This window comes from Anarrhichthys ocellatus, unplaced genomic scaffold (genome assembly GCF_004355925.1).
Source record: "Anarrhichthys ocellatus isolate YVR2014 unplaced genomic scaffold, GSC_Weel_1.0 scaffold4, whole genome shotgun sequence".
Taxonomy (NCBI): domain Eukaryota; kingdom Metazoa; phylum Chordata; class Actinopteri; order Perciformes; family Anarhichadidae; genus Anarrhichthys; species Anarrhichthys ocellatus.
Window position 1 is genome coordinate 8,560,849 of NW_022280034.1, and position 24,782 is coordinate 8,585,630.

General features: G+C 40.7%; 3 protein-coding genes across 4 annotated transcripts in view; all 3 read left to right on the plus strand.

Moving 5' to 3' along the window:
- The first annotated feature begins 963 nt into the window (after positions 1-963).
- Positions 964-11,837, plus strand: lgi1b (leucine-rich, glioma inactivated 1b). Its single transcript, XM_031843504.1, has 10 exons — positions 964-1,578; positions 1,740-1,811; positions 3,316-3,387; positions 3,857-3,928; positions 6,049-6,120; positions 7,019-7,188; positions 7,406-7,570; positions 7,680-7,900; positions 8,236-8,482; positions 9,821-11,837. The coding sequence occupies exons 1-10, from the start codon at positions 1,376-1,378 to the stop codon at positions 10,168-10,170; spliced, it is 1,644 nt and encodes a 547-aa protein (XP_031699364.1). The 5' UTR covers positions 964-1,375; the 3' UTR covers positions 10,171-11,837.
- A 282-nt stretch (positions 11,838-12,119) lies between these two features.
- Positions 12,120-20,485, plus strand: slc35g1 (solute carrier family 35 member G1). Its single transcript, XM_031843505.1, has 5 exons — positions 12,120-12,599; positions 14,667-14,847; positions 16,064-16,198; positions 16,426-16,622; positions 17,620-20,485. The coding sequence occupies exons 1-5, from the start codon at positions 12,284-12,286 to the stop codon at positions 18,030-18,032; spliced, it is 1,242 nt and encodes a 413-aa protein (XP_031699365.1). The 5' UTR covers positions 12,120-12,283; the 3' UTR covers positions 18,033-20,485.
- A 2,799-nt stretch (positions 20,486-23,284) lies between these two features.
- Positions 23,285-24,782, plus strand: part of plce1 (phospholipase C, epsilon 1) — a 72,087-nt gene continuing 70,589 nt past the window's right edge. Inside the window, exons 1-2 of one of the 2 annotated variants that reach the window (XM_031843006.1) lie at positions 23,285-23,412; positions 24,049-24,153. The gene's annotated coding sequence lies outside the window, so the exon portion shown is untranslated. The remainder of the gene's footprint in view (positions 23,413-24,048; positions 24,154-24,782) is intronic. The other variant, XM_031843005.1, reaches the window with a different exon arrangement.

Here is a 24,782-nt window from a genome sequence, read left to right on the forward strand (position 1 = left end):
AGGAGTCGTCGGGGACACTTTGTGATTTCAAAATAAGATGCTCAAAACTAAATGTGTTCAATCTCTAGGCTAAGAAGACGTTGGTTTGTTTGTCACGTGTACCTATTCACCCATTTATTCATCATCATAAACCCATTTTTTTCCAAAGCCTATTGATTAGAGGGCAAGTCATCATACAACATGTTCCAATGAATACTTTATTGAAATGTCTTTCATTTTGGACAAATGGCACAATTACACTGATTAATTGGCAATTCGGGGATCTTATCGCTTCGCGGAGGAACAATACAGAGGATGCATGTGGGCGTTTGAATTGTAGATGGGAGGGGGGTATTATGCTATTTGAATGTTTGTGTAGGCTATAAGTGAGTACTTGGATCATAAGTGTTGGCGGGGGTGAAAGTTCACCCCAGTCTGGGAATAGAAGTCCAGTGTTTCATGACTTTTCCACAACCATCAACAAAAGACTCAATGTGTGACTGCGGGAAAGAGGACGTGAGAGGCAAATCCTTTAAAGAGCATGAATTGCTCTCATGTGTTTTCTTTAAAAGTACATCTATTTATTAAATTCAGTGCTCTGTTGTCCGTATGCTATTTCATCACATAATTATCACAACTTCATATGGGTTTTAAGATGTTGTAGGAGTAAAAAAACAACTTTAAACGTCATAATCTCTTACTCCACAATATCACATAATTAAAATGTCATGTTTATTTTTAAGCACGCGGCTTACACAAATCTTCTTTTCACAGTGAATGTCATTATTATGCCAAGGCAGAGAAGAAAAGATGCAGCATGTGAATGAGTGAGGCAGGTGCCTCATGAATAGCTGCTTCCCATTAACCATGCACGGCTCTGAAGCGCGCATAAATAATAGCTGGCACTGCTGATAAAAAAAGCACACCTTGGGGCCTCAGCCCCCCCTCCTCCATCTCTTTCTCTCTCACGGGAATTTACGCTTTTATTTGTTTTCACGGCTGCAGCATTGAGCCTACAACTTATTTGTAAGCGGCATACTAATAAGAACCACATTTTCAGCAGCGTGTTTTTATGATCATTTGTGATGATTCCTTTTTCAATGACAAGAATCTGAGACTGTTCTCTGTTCTCATGTCCTGTCTGTCCCGCATTTGTAATCCGGCGCCCTTGCAGAACGAATCCGCTGGACTGGTGCCTTCCTATTGAGACGCAAGAAGCATAGACACCAGCCTGCATCTGAGCGTAACACCGCCAGCTCCTATCATTAAAACAAACAAGACAGAAGCGCATATAACAAATAGAAACACTTTTCAAATCTGGGGGTTACAAATCCTGGAGGATTTAGCCGAGAAGTTGCATGTGCAGGAGTGATAATACTCGACCGGGACAGAAGGAATGGGATACCCGGGCAGAGCAGTGAGAGGATGGAAAGGATGGACGCTGCTGGTTTGGGTCGCCGCTGTCAGCTTTGTTTTTGCAGACGGACGGAGAGTGAGACCGGCCAGATGCCCCGCTGGATGTACCTGCACCAAAGACAATGCACTGTGTGAGAATGTCCGATCCGTGCCTCACACTTTCCCGTCCGACGTCGTTTCACTGTAAGTGGCCCTGCTCCTGAATATACTCTTGATTCTATTGTTCATATGGTGAATTTTCAGGAAAGCTTGCGGAAATACTCCTTTAAGTGTACCCGGATCTCTGCATCTTTATTATACTTTCAGATAAATTTCCTTTTCATATATATCCTCCATCCATTCAGATCTTTTGTCAAGTCTGGATTTAATGAAATCGTAGGAGGAAGCTTTGTTCACACCCCTGCCCTGCAACTGCTGTGAGTATTTACCCATCTATCCATCTGTCTATCTATCTAGAATCTATCTATCTGTCTATAGATAGATCTGTCTGTCTGTCTGTGTTTTACAGAATCAAACAATGAGGCAGTAGGTCCCAGAGGACTTCTGTTGGAGGCTGATATGCAGATTTAAAGGGGGATTCTCTGTAATGGTGTCAGGATTATGCAATAGACCACATGGCTACAGCAACTAACAGCAGGGGCTGGGGAGAGGAGCTGTGTGTATGTGTATGTGTGTGTGTGTGTGTGTGTGTGTGTGTGTGTGTGTGTGTCTTTGGAAGATATAGAGAGGCAAAGATAAATAATGGACATGTTCTTTTTTCCCCAAAAGACAGCACTTAGAAAAAAAGAGGAACAACAATATATACATAATTAACTATGGAGTTTATCTCGCCGTTTCTTTGACATATGACTTCTATTATTGTACATTTTGATAGGACTAGAGTTTATTGAGCAATTTGTTATTGCAAATCCACAAATTAACAGCAAGGTCAGACTTAACAGTGCTCTCTAATCACACTTGCTTCAGTTTATTGCACACAACAGCATGCTGTCACCAAGCATCACTTTGTCTTCGCAAAACATTTTTCTTGGCATCACTTCTTCCATATGCTCAGATGGCACTTAATCAGCCTGGATGTGCATGAAGGCTTGTGACCAGAAGGAGAGTAGATGTAACTGGGGGAAATAAACGAGTGTCATCGTCCCCTCTGTCATTATTTACTGCCAAGGTGACCCAAAGTCTCTTAACCTCCATTATAGTATTACTTAATCAATGCATGGGGCTTCTCTGTTGCCAACATTGTGAGTGTAAAATGTCTCTGTCACTGGTTTGCTGAGCGTGCAGTGAGAAATAAACACGAAGAGTTCTATTTCCTGCATTGTGACAACTTGGAATTATAAGGTTTTAACTTATGGCCAAACTCCTTCTCTGGATTTACAGCACTTTGACGTAAAACATAAAATATAAGTTATCATAAAACTGATTTAATGAGGATGAGGTGCACACTATATTCTTGTTGGACACTATTCTTACATTACTGGTTTACCGTGTGACTCAGAAACATGTGGGAGGAGGCATCCATTCCCCTCTCTCTCATTCATTTCATGAAAAACATGTAGGAGTGATCTGCCATTTCTCTTCTATTCATTTCATTCACTACTGTGGGAAGAAATGCTGAATGAGTGTGTTGTCTGCTGTTACAGTAACTCTATCCTTCTTATCCTCTGACGTGGACTTAGAGCTACTGGTTTAGGTAATAATAAATCAATATGATTAAATTAGTTTAAAGAAAAAAAAAAGCCAAGTTTTGTTATAGTACCAAACAGTTTCTCAACATCGTAACATTTCCTCCCTGCTGACTGTTATTGTTTTCAAGTTCAAACCAGTCAACGTTTGAGTTATGAAACATGAACAATTTAGGGATTTAGGGGCGCTGTGGAAACTGAATACTACTGTTCTTACAGGGTTTTTGTTTCGCAGATTGTTCACAGCAAATTCATTGGACCTAATTGATGAGGATGCGTTCCTGGGTTTACCACATCTTGAATACCTGTAAGTATTTATCTGTAATTTATGAAGGGTTCATTTCTATTTGTGCGGGGAAGGGATGTAAAATACACAAACAGTTCCCCAGTTGCATACTGTCTGTATTATACTAGCATGAACTGACTGGCATACACCAGTGAACATCAGTCAAACACACTTCCAACTTCTAATTTGAAACCTTTATTGTAGAAACTAGCAAACAGGCCTTTAAAGTAATTCATTCTGACATGTTTTTTTCTGGTACTAGATACTTGGTTTGTATACAGTGTATGCCTTTAGAAGTAGAGCTCGGGTTGTCCTCACAACCCTCCGTTACTGCTGTCAGCCACCCACAACCGCAAAGGTAGAAGACATGCAAAAACGTTAAAGGATTTCAGTTTTCAGGGTCACAATATATTTGGTAATTGTGAAGGATTACTGTCATACTGTTAACCACAATCTATCAAAATGCTAATGAAATATTTCTCATTCACAGATTTATTGAAAATAACAAAATTGCATCGATATCCCCAAATGCTTTCCGGGGCCTGAAAACGCTGATACATCTGTAAGTATTTTGGTTCTGTGGTGGCCATGTTGGAAAACATGTTTTATCTTTCTTTCATCCTTCTTTCCTTCTCTGCATCCTTCATCCTTTATTCCTGCCGACGGGACCTTGCCTCATTGTATCTGTTCCTTCTTTCTCCCCTTTTATAATTCATAACTTTATCTTTACCCCTAACGATTCACAGCGAGAGCAGCCACTTTCAAATTTACTGTTTCAGTCATTTCTCTGCAGGAGAGGTAAGGGATTATTAGGATTCATCTTATTCTAACATAAACTGTGCATCAATTTCCTGTTTCCCTCTCTGTATCACTTTGTCACTGTCTGAAATGCAAAGGTAGGCAGAAGTGCTGTTGCCAGTGGTGATGTCCAGGGCTGAAGGTGCAGCTGGATCAGGTTGCTGAAGGGCAGATCTGGATGTCACATTGCCTTAGTGGATCAGCAGAGTTGTTCTTCACACATTTTTTGGCATAGCAAGATGAATGATTTTGTGACTTTAGATGTGCTTCACTAATGTGACCAACAGTGCCCTTGTATCTTCTGCAGAGGGCCTTGGGGTCTATTGTGCTTGTGTTATTGTGATAAGTAATGCATAGCATGCACTCTATCTGTGTTTATGGTATTTATGGAAGATGGCATCTCTTGTTTACAGAATTAATGGTAATGAAAATCTTGATACAGGAAATAGTCGTGTAGTGGAAAGCTATTCTATGTGTCTGAACTGCGGAGCTTGCCAAAACTAAATATAAATGAGAACATGAGTGACCTGTAGGTCAAGACTAAATATAACTGTACTGTAACCTTACACTGACTGACCTATAATCTGTGATGATCTATGAATGTGTTCCTCCTTGTTGTTGATGCATGCATGTAAGGGTGACTTTTTACTCTCTCCTATCACATTTTCAAAGGTAGGAAATGTTGTACTGTAGAGGAAATAACTCAGATATGAAAGGAAAACTGTTTATTAGCATTTATTCATGCATGCTTTTGGTGGGAGAATGTATAGCTCTGATGATAAGACAAAGCAGCATGATTGAAACTGTGAATATTGGTGTTAGTTACAACATTAGTGGCTATCAGAGAAAAATAAGTTACATAAACTGGGATAGATCAAAAGTAAAAAGATAAACACATCAATAGAAATTTTCCACCATTTATGCTCGTACAAAAAGCATAATTACCCACATTGCACATAATCATACGCCATACGATTGTCAGTCTGCATTCATTATGCCTTGAGTGCTGATAGTATTGACAGCAACTTGTCCGATAGAAGCAAAATCCACATCAGAGGAAATTTTGCCTTGATGACTTTTTGCAGCAAACATCCCATTAATTAGGGCATAATCAATACACGAGAAAACGTTAGCCCTCTAGTGGCTCTTGGAGAGAAAGCAGACATTCTGACCTAATTATACAATTTCTTCTGCAATTATAGAAAAGCTGGTATTAACGTTCTACACAAAAACTTGTAATGTCCCTAGTCAACATGACATATCTAATTTTTTTATATTTGAAAAAAATACAACAAGTTGGGGTTTTAAGCGGCAACCAGCTGTGACTCCAGTAAGTCACTGCCCCAGGCCAAGAAATAGCCCGGCACATAACGCCATGCAAAACCACAATGTGTAGTTTTCACATTTTTAACAAAATGGAAGATTTGTAAGAAATTAGAAATGTGTCACATACAGTTAATACATTATTAAAGGGCACAGGCTGGAATCCCGTCCACCCTGCTTCATCCCCGTCTGTTCAGAGAGTGCATTCTTACTCAAACTCAAAGTAAAATGGCCTCCCTCTCTCTGGAAAACCAACTCTCAAATAAATAATGCAGTGTTCATGAATTACGCTGACATTTCATTTCATTCACTTCTCTTTCTGGTTTCTGGAGTTCAGTCTCTCGCTCACAAATGAAGTCTCTAAAGGGCCAGGTTTTGATGGTTGGCATTAAGCCAGTAGATATATCATTCACTTGACAGCATTCGAGAAGGATATTCCCCTCTAATAACTATTTACTCAATCACTATAACTATAGCTATATAACTATAGCTATATAACTATAACTATATAACTATAACTCAATCACTGTGTGTATTATTTTTTTTCTCTTTGTTCTTTAGAAGTCTGGCTTACAACAACCTAGAGACGTTGCCAAAAGATGTCTTCAAGGGCATGGACGCTTTGACAAAAGTGTGAGTTCGGTCTGTCTGTCACTCAGGGTGCAAAACAATTAATTAACCTATAATCTTATTTATTGATTTGTTCTGTAACAGCCATTTCTGTGTGTGTACGGTTAAAGTTAATACAAGAAACAACTCTGACTTGATTTGTAATCAACAATTGAGTTGTCTTGATTGGTATTTATTCTGAAATAGTAATGTACCGAAGGATAGTAGAACTATTATATTTTTTGGTAGGGGTGCAGGGTAAATGTTGAGCAAAATCTTCCTTTTTCTTCTTTTTTTTAAACGGTGGGATTAAATACAGTCATGTGACAAAACGGAAAAGAGAGGAAATCCCCCATAAGGGTGTAAAAGTAAGAATCTGGGGGAAAAAGAGCACAATGAGGAGTAAAAGAAGAAAGAAGAATCAGAGTGAGGCAATTGTAGGAGAAGCTATTCCCTGCTGCAATGGGAAAAGGTAAAGAAGAAGAAAACGGGTTAAAATTCCAGAATGTTGAAGTAAATTACAGAGAAAATAATTGGATCCTCGCTTTAGTCACACGGCCACAATCAGCTGGAATAATGCAGGCTACAGTGTGTGTGTGTGTGTGTGTGTGTGTGTGTGTGTGTGTGTGTGTGTGTGTGCGCGTGCGTATGAATTCAATACACACATCCAAGGTCAACGGCAATTCAGACAGAGTGGGCGACGAGCAGAGAACACTCAGGAGATAGGACACTTGTTGTTATGGCTTTCCTGGCTTGAAGCCAAAGTGCAACCAAGTAGGGGAGAGACAGATGGGGGGGGGGGGGGGGATTGAACAGGGATTGGAAATAAAAAGCCTGAAATACATGTTTCAACAGTATTTATTTATGATGTCATGTCTTAACAAACCCACTGATGTCCCATACGATCCGTCCGTACGTGTAGGGATCTACGTGGCAACAACCTGATTTGCGACTGCAACCTCAAGTGGTTGGTGGAGTGGATGCACCACACCAATGCCACCCTGGACCAGATCTACTGCAGCGGTCCACCCGTTCAGCAGGGGAAGAAGATCAATGACCTGCTGCCACACTCTTTCGACTGCATCATAGCAGGTTTTATCTTCTGTCATAGGAGCAATAATAAACTAACATTAGCTTGCAGTTAACTGCCTCACCCTCTCGTTTCCTTCCTGTTCTTCTCAACAAGTGCTGAGAATAAAGCTGAGATGTTAGGCTGTGTTCATCCTACCAGCTTATGAAGGAATGTATCAATATGAAAGGATTATTTAAAGATAAAGGTCGGAATTCATCGCCATGTCATACTTTTCAGAGTTCGCCTCCTATCAGTCGCTGAAGTTTGAGTCCATTTCGGTGGGGGCCTTCGGCTTTGGAGAAGATCAGTATGTTGTGTTTGCCCAACCGTTTGCTGGGACGTGCAGCTTCCTGGAATGGGATCACGTGGAAATGACCTTCAGAACGTACGACACCATTGAAAGTGAGCTGATGTTATGGGGGAATCCTGTGCAAATCTGCTATTGTCAAAGAGGTTATCTGTCCTATAATAATAATAACATTTTGATGTGTCTTCTCTTTTTCTTGTTCAGGCACCTCCACTGTGGTTTGCAAGCCCATGGTGATCGACAACCACCTCTTTGTCATCGTGGCCCAGCTGTTCGGGGGCTCGCACATTTACAAACGCGACACCTCCGCCAACAAGTTCATCAAGATCCAGGACATTGACATCCTGAAGATTCGCAAACCTAACGACATTGAGACGTTCATGATTGACGGAGAGTCTTTCTTTGTCATCGCTGACAGCTCTAAGGTTGGCTAGTGTTGCTTCTCTAATATTCTAAAGTACTTGATGTAACTACATTGTATTGTGCAGGTGTGTGTGTGTTATCGTGTCCAGCCCCTGTATGTGTACTGCTCCTTCCCCCTGGTGTCCTTTGCAGAAGCATGTCGGTCTGAGTCTGCTCCTGCTGATTACCCTGGCCTTGCCAAATGTTTGCACATGCTCTCACAAATGTTTGGGGACACTCAGGCGCACACAAAGACAGGCGCGCACACACATCTTTAGCCTTATACTTGTACTAAGCACAAAATATGTGTAGGTTTTAAACAACCTATTCTGACATTTTACACATGTTGTTCTCATAGGCGGGCTCCACAACAGTGTACAAATGGAACGGCAATGGCTTCTACTCCCACCAGTCGCTCCACCCGTGGTTCCGCGACACAGACGTTGAATATTTGGAGATCTCCAACAAACCCCACCTGATCTTGTCCAGCAGCTCCCAGAGGCCCGTTGTCTACCAGTGGAACAGGAACCAGAAACAGTTTGAACGCAGGACTGACATACCAGACATGGAGGACGTCTTCTCTGTCAAACACTTCCGGGTCAAAGGTGAGAGCTGCAGCTTGAATAGCATGTGTATGGCTGCGGTCGAATAGTCCTTTTTGCTTAGGAAGGTTCCTAACTGAGTGAAATGACCCGGAAGTCTAAAATCTAAGTGACCGCCATGATAAGAGCTGTTCGAATTCTCTAAATGCTGAGGAGAGGTGCTTAAATGCTTCCTTTACTAGCTCCTTCAGCATAGGAAACACTGGACCTTCCTTTACAAAAGGAAAGTAGATAATTCCGCCCCACAATTCCTTACAGTGGCAACATTTAAAGTGACGCACCATTCGGCCGTCCATGAAAACAACTGATAATATGCTTATCTAACACAGGTTTAACAATTATACTCATACAGTCATAAAGTCATGGGATTCACGTTGATGAATATGAATAGAGAGTAACAATCCTTTCGTTTCATTTTATATGTATCAATTTACTTCAAACATGTAACAAATAAGTTTAAAAAAAAGAAAGAATATGAAATAAAATGAAGAGTAAATATAGCAAAGTATAATTGAACAAATTCTAGTTGTCAATAATAAGAAGCATCAGTAAAAAAAAAAACTATTAAACTGTTAAAAAGCTAAATATAACCAAACCATTGAACCCACATTATTGCACAAAGGAAATATTGATATTGAACAGTTTCATTGATATTGCACAAGGGAATTGTCAGTTTCTACTGGAGACAGTGTTGATCGTTAAGTGTGACAGCAGCAGGAAGGAAGGAGCTCCGGTTTCTCTCCTTTACGTTGCACGTTTTACAGTCCTCCTTTGTTGTAGTTTCACCATGGCAGACCTACGTCAGTGACATCCGCCGTCGCATCATAATTCCGTAGCTTAGGGAAAGTGTAGGATTCTCTAAACACCACGGTTGTCTTTTCCCAACTCCTCATGAATTCTCCTTCACATCTTTCCTTGACCCCATGACGCTTTCCATAAAGGTCAAGGAAAAGTGGTTAGGAATAGACGTTAGGAGGTCATTTTCGGACTTTGGGGTCTTTAATATTTCCTTCGATGTGGTTAATTTAATAATAGCTGTAATCTATTACACGTAAATTTGTCATTGCTCATAATCATTCGATTGTAAGGGGCAATGTCCCTGTCCACTGCCATAAAACCTCCCCATAAATCATGCCTGTATAATATTCTCTGTATTTCTTTCTTTGTAAAGGGACAGCTCATCTACTCGTGACGCTTTGCTAAGTAGCTATAAATGATATGCTATGAATTATTTTGGAATTACATAAACTGTCTTTGTGAGTTTTTCTATTTGACATCCACATTTAGTAGCTGTGTGTGTGTGTGTGTGTAAACTAAATAGTCCATTAAATCTTTTCAAAGGTGAGCTGTTCATTTGCTTGACAAGATTCATCGGGGACTCCAAGGTGATGCGCTGGGATGGTGCCATGTTCAAGGAGGTCCAGACATTTCCCTCCCGTGGCTCCATGGTGTTCCAGCCGGTCTCCATCGGCAACTGGCAGTATGCCATCTTGGGCAGCGATTATTCACTGACGCAGGTCTACCAATGGGACACCGAGAGGGGCCAGTTTGTCATGTCTCAGGAGCTGAATATCCAGGCACCTCGAGCATTTTCTTTGGTTTCCATTGACGACCGCGTGTTCCTGCTCGCATCCAGCTTCAAGGGGAAAACTCAGATATATGAGCACCTCATGATCGATTTGAGTAATTAAACTCCTCGTCTAATTTCGGATAAATTATGTGCACTATACCATTCAAATGCTCTCTTCTGTGAACGTGTTGAACTTATCGGTCTCATTAGAATCCACCAGCAATTCCCACCTGAGTTTAAAGAAAAGGAAGTTTCAAGCAGAAGCTCAAACCATCGAAAGAGATATTTCAAATACAGTTCAGGACCTTTATGCTGAGATTAGGTGGTTGAAATTAATTTGTTATGATCACTGAGTTTATTTCGCTGAAAATACATTCTACACAGTCCCTGATGCCTATGTTTGGCAAACCTGCTGCAACTACTTCATCTTGATTCCTCACTATTTGGAAATGCCTTAATCTCCATTTGAAAAAAACGTAGAGTGCGAACTGACTATCTTTCAGGAAAAACAAGCTATGAAAACACTGCTTTTGTCTTTTATTTAACCATGCAGGTGTTCTTGTAGTTAGTAGACAGAGTATATTTCTTCATTTCAACTCCGTGCATTTGTATTTCTATTGTAGGGATTTGATAGGAAAAGATTTAGTTTTGGTAGTGCTAACAATCATGCAATAATAGGCCAATAGGGAAACATTCTTGAGGGAGAGGTGTTCAGGTTGAAGTCTGTGTTTGTTTTGTCTAGAAAAACTACAAACACAAAAGAGAACTTTTCTTAATTTATGTCTTCTTTCAGGAAAACTTACTTCAAAGTAAAACGGCATTACAAGAGATTATTCACAATGGAACATATGTGGACGTTGTCTACAAGCACTGGGTCATATGACTCATCGGTTTTAAAGTCAGGGTTGTTTAGTAGCTTGTAGAAGATAGACAATGTGCAAACATCTTTTTCGGATTGGAATCTAATCTAACAGCAGCAACGACCTGGTTGGCAAAGTCAGTTTGTTACTATAAGACTTGAGCTTGAAAATACTACAAGCTTCCAAACCAAACGTGGGTAAAAATTGAACTACTTGTTGAGGATTATGTACATTCTTCCAGCCCAATTTTTTAGCTAGTCAACCTATCAGTCTTTTGTAATTACTTACCACTTAAAGAAGTGACCCTAATATATGAAATGAATCCACTTAACATTGTGAGAAAAACACCTTCTCTGTCCTTTCTACTCCCTGACCGTCAGTTAAGCAAGACTGCACGCATGATGCAGACACTCAGTGTTGATTCCTGATGAATGCCTCGCTAGAAGCATCCCACTGTGTCCCCCCCCAGCCCTCCCTCTTTCACTGCACTCTTGCCCCTTTTCTCCCTGATTGACAAAACCATTGTTGTCTTTACTCCGTGACTAAAAAGCCAACCACTGGGCAGCACTGGGTCCTCTTATTCTGACACAAAAGGAACCGAATTTGGGTAACAATTAACAACTTCACTGATTTGCCAAATATAATGTTTACGTTTTTACAGTACGGTGTAAAATACTTTATGTGATATTGCTTTTGTATGTAGAGCGGACCACACTCGAGTGTTTTATTTTTCATAGATATAGAATTTAGTGACATGGGTCACCTCCTGAAACGCTGTGTAACATGCTACTTCTGTAAGACAGTGTAGGCGTACTTGTGTCAGTCTAATCTAGTTAGGCAAGGATAGAGGATAATAGCCATTCATCTGTCATCTTGCTCATTGTATTTTCTGTACAGCACAGTGGTAATAAAATACTAAAATGTAAAATCACAGACGCAGTTATTATTGTTGTTTATTCGCCAGTATAAATGATTTTTTTTTTTACAGTAAATCTGCCCCAAGCCAACTCCAACTAAATCATACATGGTTATGATCTTTGGAAGCTTTTGGAAAAACAAAAGAGTCATAATCATCTAACACTAAGACAGCTTTAATACATATTGAATACATCAGCCTATATATATGTTTTTCATAAATGTGGGTACGCTGAGTTTTGGTTGGTTCAAATCTCCACTGCCTCCCTCCGCTATGGGCGTAAACGTTGGGTAATGTTTTAGTTGTCCTGCAGGTGGATAAAGTAACCACCGCATGGGAGTTAGTCTGCCACCACCAAGGTTAGTCATTAACCTTGCCTTCCCAGTCACCCAGGGCACCGAAGAAAGCGGACAGCACTCTGTCCGAGGCATGCTGCCGCTCAGCCGTCACATCTTACCATGGGCGACCGCAACCACTGTGCACACGAGCGGGCTTCGTGCGTAGAGGACGGCGTGACTGTCGTGTTTCACAGAGTTGACAGCCGTGGCACAAACAGCAGCGACGACGACGACGAGAGTGGCGATGATGAGCGGACGGCTGCGAGGATCCACTTGCAGAGTAACTGCAGCCATGTGTCGCGTGACCACGGCGACGATGCTGAGGAGGCGAGAAGGGGCGAGGATTCGCCGGAAGGCAGCGAGAAAAAAACGCTTTGCCCGTCGGTGTTTTGCGTCAGAGGCAGGCTCGCTACCCGAGACGGAAACGCGGGTGAAGGTAGAGAACAAACGCGCGCACGCACTTAGCCGGCTCAGTAGGCAATCTAAAACTGAAGTGATACGTGTCTCCATCCTCACGTCGCATGTCAGTGATGGAAAGAAGATGCGGAAATAGAGCCAGGGAAGCAATGGCTTCCTGTGAAGCCCCACGTTATAAAATAGTATACGTTATACAACCGTGCAACGTCATGTATCAGTATTATCAGTGATGATGACATCACGTGGAGGCTATTAGCCTATTAGCAGGGCTGTAGCTGAAAGAAAGCACAAAGACCCTTTCTTTTCCTTTAAGGGCGTCACAAATTATGTAATTTCATAATACGATTTATGTCACAGAAGTGTGCCCTAATGATGTGAGCCATGCATAAAAAAATCATTTTTAATGAACGAAAATCTATTTATGATAAAAAATAAGGTGGTCCATATTTCTTGATACACATTGCATGCTGAATTAATAATGACTATAATATGATGCAGATAAAGATAAACTGCTGTAAACCAGTTCAACATTTGCCTCATCCTGAAAGAGGAAAGATGACTGTGCACTTTTACTGTGTCACCATACCTGTGGCTTTAAGCATATCGCAGACCTTTTTTAAAAGATAAATCAAAAGATTTCCATCCCGAAGGCTACAATGGTGATCTGAATATCTTTTGCTCACAAAAAAAATAAAGTATAGCAGGATATTCCCATCTGTGCAACTTTGTATGAGGAAGATAGGTGATTTGGCTTTGTTTGAAAGTTTACAAGGAAGTGGGAAATGCACTCAAGGCCAATGGACATGCCTTTATGAAACATGAGGCACGTCACACAGCTGAAGAAAGGCTGACAGTATAGTAGCCTATTAGACATACATATGTGTAGATAGAAATTAATTATTGCTTACAGACTTTCAGTGAAATAATACAGTGATGATATGATCATATATTGTTTTTACGAAACGATATTGTCCAAGTCAATGATTCCAAGAAGTAAAAAAATGAGTGTAATACTAATACAGTAATGTAACACTGTAATAACAATCCTGTGTGTCGACTAGGCACTATAGTGGAACTAAGAATAACAAAATGAGTTGTCTTTGGCTTGGTGCAAGGTTAAGAAAAGTGATCCTGTATATGATAGATGAAATGGAGAGTAGGACACTCATTGTGGACACATACAAAGAAAGATGTTTGAGCGACCCGCGGTCAGAATGTAATCTCCACCAGCATATCAGTTTATTATTCTGCAGGCAGGGTATGCAAACACTACACCGCTATCTTCTGCAGACCCTTTGTTGGAGGTTTTTTTCCACTGAATGTTGTACCCAGGCCACATGGAGCTCAATAACATACTTTCAACTTGCTATGTTGAAAGGTGCGATACAAATAAACTTGCCTTGCCCATTACTGTATCAACATAAGCACCACAAAATGAGTAGGCCTGTCACCATAACTGATTAAGTTGGACGATATATTTTTCCCAGAAATAATAGCGATAAACAATATTATTGTCATTTAAAAAAAATGATTTATGCCTCTCATATAATGGTCATATGATAGCATAAGAATAAAAGTCCACCTGTTAAAAAAAAAACAATGAACTTGGAAATTCCAAATTGGAATTTGGAATGCGAAGAAACATATTTAAATGTTAAAACATATAAAACATAAATATAATAAAACTACACAACCAATAACTATGCTCAGTAAATAGAAACGGACTGGTGGACTCTGTTGATAGACATATTTTAAGTCTGCACAATGCCCAAAGTGTTACAACGGTAGGGAAAACCCGGATGTTTATTCTGGCGTCATGTTGCTAAAAATTGTCATTCTTATGTAAACAAACACGCATGTAAACACAACGGGCAATATCAAGTTTAGCAACAATGATTGAGATCACGTCTGTATAATATACAATGTGGAGAGAGTAATTATTGTGACAGGTCTAAAAAATCGGCAAAATTTTTAAGATGGAATGTGAAATAGTCACTTCCCCCCCATAAACCTACCTGCTTCCCAGCCGTAACTCCCTGTTCTTTGACTCTCTCTTCCTTTTTTTTTTTTTCCATCTCTTTCTCAGACTCCGAGAAACCAAAGACATGTCCAGGTCTTGGTTTGTTCTATGCTTTGCTGTCCACAGTTTTCTTCTCCATCATTGCGCTCTTGGTGAAAACCATCCAGGGAGTCCACGCCATAGAGATCAGCGCCATACGCTGCTTCTTCCAGATGCTCTTTACTTTGCCGCTACTCATCTACCACAAGTAAGCATGATGGAGACACTCAAACATTTAGATTGCCACACTTAGACAGTAACACTTCAATACGATTTTAGAGTTTCAGATTTACACATGCATTTACTCTGTAACGGTCTTTATTTTAATCCAACAATGTATATGTTGTGATTAGTGTAAGTGCATAAGCTCAGCAGTGAGGTAGTACACATCCCTGCTGTTTGTTTTCATGCCTTGCCGCCCACCTCATCGGCAAGTATCATGACTTAACCAACAATCATTGCTCAAACAAGTTTAAGTTGTCAAAAAGCTGTGAAAGACATGAATTATTAATATCATATTCCCCTCAGCCCTGCTGATGGAAACGCATGTAGAGAAGTGTTGGCATGGTTTTGAGTAAAGCCTTCCCACATGAAGTTATATGCTTTGTATAAATGTTATACATTATCAAACTTTCTGTATCAATAATAGCATATTGTATCATTTTCACCTAACACTGTTTATCAGATTATCAGTTCTTAAGTGCAAAGAAATGAAATCCATTAAATAAACCACTTGTAATAGAGACACGTGCATGTTTTAGATATGCTGTCCATTATTACCTCAAGGTTTCTTTGACCAGAGGCAGAAGCTCAGCAGAGTAAATATCTATCTAAATATCCATAATGTTTATCACAAGCCATGCCCAACTATCATGTCACGATGTGTACAATAACAGGCCCTCCGCTAAGCAAAAAATATAAAACACAAGTAATCCAAAGAAGTGAACCACCAAGAGATAGCACATAAAGGGAAAGGAAATATCGCGTCTGACAATTATTAATTGTACTTTCTATCCATTTATTCCACTAGCTTGTCTCTTGTTTCATTGTTGCACGGATGAACGGAAAACCAGTTCACCTTTGAAATAAACGTAATTCCCAAAGACTGCCGCCAGTATTTCGATTCATTCATTTACCTATCCATCCATCCATCCATCCGTCCTCTACGTTCTTCTTTGTCTTTACATTTTTCATGATCAACTTTCCTCCTCTCCTTTCAGGCCCATCTGTTCATCTGTGCATCGATCACTGTCATCTCCACATTACTTACCCACCCATCAAGTCATTCGTCTTCTCTCGGCTCAATTTGTCTCCGTCCGTCCCTGTCTAAAAATTCAGTTGATCACATCCTCTGTCAGTCAGTCTAATCATCCAGTCACCCAGTCGTTCATCCATCCATCATCCTCATATCTCTGATCCTCCAGGACAGGCTTCCTTGGTCCCAGAGACAAACGCATTCATCTGGTGCTTCGGGGTTTTATTGGTTCCAATGCCATGATCCTGCTCTACTATGCTGTTCAGCAGATGCCGCTCGCGGACGCCACAGTCATCATGTTCAGGTAGGAACTTAATTGATTGTGGATTGGTGGAGATTATACGAATAGAAATAGCTTATTCCAATTGAATTATCTCGCTCTCTCAAATATCTGTCAGTAATTACTTTAAGATTAAAGATCTGGGATACCTCATCTCTCAACTTGCCTCTTTATAAACTGCATCTCCACATTTATGACTCCTCCCCCCATGCTCTCACCTTTATCCCTCTCTCTTACTAATGCTGTTTCAGTAATCCGGTCTTTACTTCCCTCCTGGCCTGGATCTTCCTGAAGGAGAGGTGCACAATCTGGGACTGTGTCTTCACTGTCTTCACCATCAGTGGAGTCCTCCTCATCGCCCGACCACCATTCCTCTTTGGCGAGCATCGGCGTGGCATTGAGGGCAACTACGGCAACCACATCAAGGGGACTATCGCTGCCTTTGCAGGTGATACGATTGATAAACACAGCTTCTGTAGGAAATGTCAGAGTGTTTATTTTAACCACTTAACAAAGTCAGGATTACCATGGCATCTCGGGGAGTTCAATGCAATAGAGTAACATCTCCTGGCACACCAGGGTTACCTTTCTCAGTTAATCATGGTATCACTATTGGAGGGTCTCCATCCAGTCATGGCGCTCAAAAAGCTCCTCTCTATGTGAAAGAGTGTCGTTTAAGGTTCTTTCACGTTTCGAAAGCACCAAAAGTTGACACTGTGCCAGGAAACCTAGTTTTAGTTGTTCGTTGGTTTTCTTTTGTGCCACTCAAGAGTCTCAAAATGTGTCCCGATGAATTAGGAGCTTCATTTTGCTAAGTTTTCTTTTCGCTTCCGCAGTGCAATGTAACTTCTTAACAGCACACTGACACTGATGATTCATCTCACAACCCTTGCTACCTTTGAATGTGAATTACCCTCCTTTCACACCAGATGCACAAGTGAAACATCGCACAGAGGAAGGCTGTTATTCCTCAGCAGTGTTCATTCCCCTGATTTTGCGTGTTTTCTAGCCGCAACTAGATTGAGCTTTGGCCACCAAAATAGACTTTCAAATAGGTTGAACTCCAGAACAGCACGTCTGATGGCATTCTGGCATTGAGAGCAGGTGGACATAACGAACGCCGCCGAGAAAAAGGGAGCGATTTTTTTAATTATGTGCATATCTAAATTCCAAGAGTTGAGTGCTTGAGTACAAAAACCTGGCAGAAAATAATATAGAATGCAAGTGAAAAATGGTCACAATAGCCACCAGAAGAAACTCACATTAAATTGATTGACTCAAATATTTCGACAAGGACTTCTTTAATATGTATGAAGCCATAAAGCAGTAGATTAGACATATATTACATTTGTCCTTTAAGTCTTATATGTCTTTTTTTTATTGGTTTTCATTATTCTTGTGTGCGCTGTTCTCATTCAGTGTCTTCTTTTTTGATCTAATCACAGGAGCTATTGGGGCTTCTTGTACATTTGTTGTCCTTCGCAAGATGGGGAAGAGCGTCCATTACTACCTCTCTGTCTGGTACTACGCTGTCATCGGTTTCATCGAGTGCATCATCATTTTATCCGTCCTTGGGGAGTGGAAGATCCCGTACTGTGGCCGCGATCGCTGGCTGCTGATGCTGACTGCTGTCCTGGGTATCGCCGGCCAGACCTTCCTCACAAAGGCCCTGCAGATTGAGAAGGCCGGACCCGTGGCCCTGATGAGGACCATCGATGTGGTGCTGGCGTTCATTTTCCAATTTATTTTCTTCAACCGCGCGCCGACCATGTGGAGCCTGGGAGGGGCACTGTGCGTAGTGCTGAGCACTAGTGGAGTAGCATTTCAGAAGTGGTACAGCAACTCTTGCAAGAGCTGAGAATGAGAAGCAACAAAGGATGATTTGGTATTAATATTGATACTTTTTTCATTATTATATGTTATTCTGTATTTTACTTGTTACCTACATGGAAACCTGTGAGGAGGTTTGAAAATACAAATATAGGAGGATAATCTAGCGGGGTCAGTTAGGAGTTCTAGGGAGGAAAAACTGTTGCTGCCCGCAAACAATATCACGCTCCCTGGAGCCTGAGCAGCTAACGAACCGCTTACTCAACACAGATTTCCTGTTTTCTCCTCAATAACACGTATACTACATAAATGGGACTGAAGGTGGAATTTCACCACAATGAGACAGTTTTACGAAGGATATCCTCAGTCCCATTTCACGTCTGCTTTAAAATAGCCAAAGAGAGAGGTTTACTGCATTGGGATCACCCCTACTGTGTTACATTACTTGGCAATAATGGTATACTGGAAAAAAAAGAACACTACATATTTTATTTTATTGTGGTACGCACTAGGCACTATGGACTGCAAAAAATACTAATGATGCTAACGATACAACTAGGATCACTCTGTTTCTAAGAAAAGGAAATGTAAAGCAAACCAAAAAAAGCTGTATTAGCACTTTACAAACACACAAAACATGTTTATTAGAAAGACAACAACAAGAAAAGATGAAAATAAAATCCCCAAAATCGCTCAGAAAAAACAACAACCTTTTACTTGAAAACAGCTGTATGATTCACTCAGGGATCTCTCGTCTAACTGCTTATAATGATATAATAATGCCCAAATATGAATCGCACCTAAATCCACCACAATCCATGACAAATGTTGTCCTTTGTGGTTTTATTTTCCTTCTGTCACCCCCGTCTCCTCTTATACAACAAGATAATAAGCTAATATCCATTATTATCTCATCTTTGAAGTGCCTTAAGCAGGAGGACCTTTAACCTCCAGCTTCCCCCAGTGGAGCTGCTCAGGTACCAGCAACTTGTTCTGGCAGCTCTCAGGTGTGATTGTGCATAGTTATGAATATGAAGTAGGATGCTTCTGAAAAAAAGTCAACTCAATAACTCGTGATTTTTAAGATCAAGTCGAACAGAGTTTTTAATGAGGCACCTGAGGCATGAATGTTATCCCCACCCTGATTCCTTCATTATCTCAGGAGGAGTGAACTCTTCACATGTTGGCTGGCACTTAATGTCTTATCTGTCATCTCATTAATGTTCTCCGCATTCTAAAAATATGTTTTCCACGAGGCTCAAAGAGGCTTGTTGTTTGCACTTTGTCGCTGCTAGAGGGTAAGCTGCCACTATAATTCAACAAATGAAGTGAGCATCCAACGAGGATTGCTCGATGATAACCTCCTCCTAGAGAGGAAAAATGAGAGACAACACTATATAAACTACACTGCTGTGTTTTGTCCTTTGTTACTAAAATGTCTCCTTGTGTATGACTGTCCTCAGCTGGATTGAGAATCAAAGGTGATCAGTTTGTTGTTGTTTGCAGAAAAAAAGAGAAATACCTTTTTATTTCAAGGGATGTGGATTTCTAGCACTGCAGCCTGTCTTTGTGTCTGGTATAAATCATAGTGTTTTTTAGCATTTAGCAAGGGGTTCACAGTACAACAGGCGGTCCGCTGTTGTGGGAATGTTTAATTGGGTGAAATACAGCCAGAAAAGGAAGGCAATAGTGCTGCTGGCCTGCTATTTAATATCCTGCAGTTTCGTCCTTTCACATCTTGTTGTTTCTAGTCTCTCAAAACAAGGATTCCAAGAAGAATATTTAAACTAACAATGAACGTCTCTCTGCTGGAGAGCGTCCTATGAGCACTTATTTGTTGTGGTTATTATGATTACAACTGATATTATATTTTATTACCAATACTTATGAATACAAATGTATATCAGTTCGTTAAATTCGGGTCCCACCTATTTGTTTTAAAGAGTTGAATATAGTTATGTGATTCATTGTACAACACGAGATATGATTAATCTGTCATGTGATGAGCTGTGACATCATTCAAAGTGTGCAATTGATAAAATCACACATGTTCCCAGTATTCTACTTTAGTGTGGAGGAAGAAAATGTGAAGGCACTGTGACATTTATAAATAAAGAAGTCATTGTTGGTAGTGCTGTAGACTGTTATGTTCACTTAAGATGTTGAGACTTTTACGTTCTTCTTTCTTGATTTGCATTGATGTTGAGTTTTACCTCAGCATATTCATTTCATTGACTTGAATGCTAGTAGCCTATGCACAATATGTTGTATTTCCATCAAATGGTTAACAAAAAAATTATTTCAGGACCTGTAAGCCTTACAAAAAAAAAGCTGTTTTGGGGTTTTTAAACTATGCTTTAATAGTATTTATTTTACTATTTCTGTAATGTACTACATCAACATATTCTGTAAGATGTGTATATTTCTGCATAGTGATTGATTATATTTAATATACTATGATTTGATAATAAATATGAATATTAAAAGGCATGTCTGTGGTCTTGACTTGAGTGTTACTTTTCTGCCGTCAAACTTGTGCAGACAGGTTTCTTTATCATAAGCACTTGAGAATTCATGCCTTTATTATATCTTTCTAACATGCCTGGAGCTTGTGGAACACACCCAACCTGTGTAGAGGCATTGCCTGTACTTGCATCATTGTCCCAAGGCCTATAGTGTCACCATGGTGTACAATGGTACAAACTACTGAGTCAGGTAGCTGTTGACAGGAGTGCTCAGATCAGAATAGTACCTGGCTGAGTGGATTGCAGCCATTGTGCGTACGCGTGCATGCAGGTTATTTGCCGCTTTGAGCAACACACCATTGTTTATTTCCCCCTTTGTTTATACCCAGTTGGCACTGTGAATTCATGCAGAATGGCTGTGTTGCATTGTGTTGCAACATAACCCATATCTTGCTTATTAACAAAGGCTCGTACCGTCCATAGAGGGCTAACTGCATGCAGATGGTGGCATAAACCTTATGCTGGATCTAGGCACGGCTGCAGGGTAATTCTTCTGCTGAGCACCGAGCTCAGCGGAGTGTGAAGAATCTGAAGTAGAACAGAGTAGCTCATTGTTGTTGGGGAGAATCAGGAGTAACTTGATGCTAAAGATGTCTCGTATAAAAATGAAAAGGTTCTTTATTTTACTCCTACGGCTTTAGAGCTACTTAGTTTTCCATGGGCCTATGTTGTTGATTTGATGTAGTATAAGTAGTCGCAGTAGCGATGGTGCGTCTGCTTTGATCAATACTATTATCATCAGTATTATTATTATTTCAGCAGAAGTAGCAGTGGTATAATAGCAGCTTCCTGCACATGTAGTGAACCTTCACTGACAGCAGAGGGCAGGATCCACAAAACAACGATTTGCTCTTGAACGCGACTTTCAATCATCAGTGATAAAGGCAACTCTAATAGTTGTGGTGTTTCAGTCATAAACTGAATTAAAAAAACATGTTTGTTCTGTTTCCAGAGTCATTTAAGTTGTTTTCAGCCATACACATTTATATGTTTTATAAAACAACAGCAACAACATCGTAGACGGCAGTTAGTTAATTGTGCAGTTTGCTGTAAACAGGCGTGCTTTGGAAGAACACGTTTGTACTGATACTATCAGATAAGGTCAAAGAATCATGTTATCTACACACACCTTTGACCGTCAACGATCACTATATCTACAGTATATTATTTATCTAGGTTACTTTCTGTCTTTACTTTTGATTACAAAGCGATGGATAAAGTCACATCAGATGTTTTGGCGTGGTTGTAATAAAGATATGCTGGGACATTGAAAAAAAAAAAAAAACAACCTCCGCCCCCTTTTTTATCAGGGAGCTGGGGATTCCCAAATGTTTGCGCGCTCCTGGGTGGAGGAGAGTTGGAGGAATGAAAGGGTTGCACATTCCTGACGGATGGCATAAGACTTCCCATCAGTTGAGCGGGAGGGAATTGGAAAATAATGCCCCTTTTTCCAAGTTGCAATAAATTGCAGTTATAGGCTGTGAAGGGCATCTCTCGTAAGCACGTGCTTTCGCTGTCCCGCGGGAACGGAGTCCACAGGTTAAATTGCAGTCTAATTTATATTCACTTACAATAAAATCAATCTATAAGTAGAGCAGGGACACCACATTGATTTGCGGCGTGCGAAACCTGTCTTTGCCGATCACAGTGAACAAATTATTACCAGACGTATTCCAAATATTATTCATCGTCCGACTGAACCTGTCCCAGATATAAATGTGGCTGATTTGGCTGAGGTCAGGCACATCTGGCTCCAGATTGGCAGATGATGGGCAAGCACGGTAACTGATTGAAGATGGCATAAGGTGAGTATCATGTGGCGGGCTAGCTTGCATGCACTGGAAGCAGGTATTTTGTAGACAATATTCAATAGTCGAGTGTGTGGTGAGTTGTTGCAAAACTATATATTCAAAAGAGGGGGGGACAAATAGTATGGGAAACGGTGTAGGAGACACGCCGCATGAAGTCTGTGACTGGCTATATGGTGCGCAATTCTTGCCAGACATTCCAATATGGTGACACATACGCATAGACACACACACACGCACACACACACACGCACACACACGCAGGACCACAAAGTAACCCACAGCCGCAGTTATTGTCCTCCTGTCCACAGCTTTGTGGGCTATTGGGGAGAGAAGAAGATGCTGCATTCAAGTACCGTTGGATGTTTTACCATTACGCTTAATATTTTATAAAACACTCATGACAAGAGCACAGTTAAATGCATATATCTAGCATTATGCCACATAAAACGAAACACTGCAGTGGCTGTAACTTCCATACCAATAGTATGCCAGTAAGTGACATATGTCATACCCTCTGTGCACCTACCTTGTTGCCTCCAAGTTCCCATCCAGTGTAGTTCACACTACAAATTATTTGCAGAAGCCATATGCTCAGGAACCAACCAATGCTCCTATGCTGAATGATACTATGTGGTCTTTGTGGGATGCACCACGTGAACGCAATACATATCAAAATGATTATGGTCTTAAAATACAAACAACTATCATCTCATGGTTATTGGCTTCAAACACGTAAGGTCAAAATCATTGTTTTACTATGTTATGACATCACACACAAACTACTGTAAATTTACAGCTTGGTTTTGTGGTCTAAATGCTAATTTCCCTATTTTCAAAAAAAAAGAGTCCTGGTTTAGAATTTGCTGTACAGTATTCCGAGGAGTTCCTGAATGCATCAGAACAGAGTGAGAGAGCGGGTTCCCACCGCAGCACGAGTTTCTGCATCAACTGTCTCTCCGCGGGAGCTGTTGAAGAAGCGAGCCAGTCTACGAAGAAGTTACCGGGACATGTGTTAAACTAGTCAGTATGCAAAGTTTAGACGGGTGCGCATGCAACCTGACAACGTTGGTGGGTAAGTTTGTGCCACGGCACCTTCACGTCAATACACGTTTTTCATGGGTTGCGTTGCACGAGCGTTTGTGGTCGCGAGTGTGGTGCGTTTGTGAAGTTGCTCACAGTGTCAGTGGTTCCCAAACTTATGTAAAAGAACCCCGAAGTCACTAAATATCAAACTAATAGTAGTGTTCATGCCTTCACCTGGGTTTAGCGCTGACAAAGTTTGTTTGTGTTTATTGTCATTGCGTATACGTTTAACGTGATTGCTTTGTAACCTAAGCTGCGTTCACTGTCATTCACTTTAAACGTTGTTTGCGCGCTGGCGCATGGTAGTATTTTAGTTTGACAGGTCAGGTTATTGTTTACTTAGGAAGAGTCCCCCTAGAGCACTGTGACCTTTAACTCTTTTGTGAGTGATGTTGCCGCGAAAGTTGCTCTAACGTAAGTGTTGCAAATGGAAATGAAAGGGAAAATACAGCTCTCATAAACAGTCTCTGGTTCAGAGGCAACACACAAAGATGCAATTTACAAGGTTCCACGTTCCTTTAGAATATATTATCAGAATACTGTGGTTGACAAAATCCACAGTATTTTTTTTTTTTGCAGACTGGATCATTTTTTTAATGTTAAGACTTTGATTTCTGCCCAGCAGTTTGAGAGGAGGTGTGGTGAAATAAAGACATCTGCCGCAGACAGGGATGGGCGACTGGTTGGACTCATTGAACGCTCTGTTAGTGCATCCTCACTTCCACAAACAGTAGGTGCTTCCCATTTGTTCAGCTGTGGCGCAGCCCCAGACTTTGTCTTGATGACATCACCCTTTTTCTGGTGTTGGAAGAGAAATTAAAAGAGCCCCTATCTAGAATTTTGTAATGCTTTGCTGTGCTTAGTTACTTTTTACCTCCACCAACTGTCGAGCTGCAGAATAGCGTGAAAACCGGTGGCAGGAAAATGTTTTTATGCCCGTCCCTGTGTGCAACAAGAAAATCGCAACTGCTGCATCTCTATTTGCCAACAGCATTAATGGAGCTCAAGGCTGGATTTTAGGCAAAGGGGAAAAAACACCCAACAAAGCAATTACTGTATGTAATTAGATATTTAAGCCAAGATGACATGCAGCAGAGTCTTGGAGCCTCAGTGTTTCCCTTCCCTTGAACTAGCCTCTGATGTGAACTTACTTTGACTTGGTCTTGTCCGGGGAACACCTGGGGATTGATTAACTAAGTGGCTGAAAAGAATGACAACTTCACTGACATCTGGATTGTGGTTATACGGTCTGCGAGTGCCATATGCTTGCATAATGTTTAAAATGTCTTGAAATCTTCGTGTGTGCATCGCATGCACACACACACACACACACACACACACACACACACACACACACAC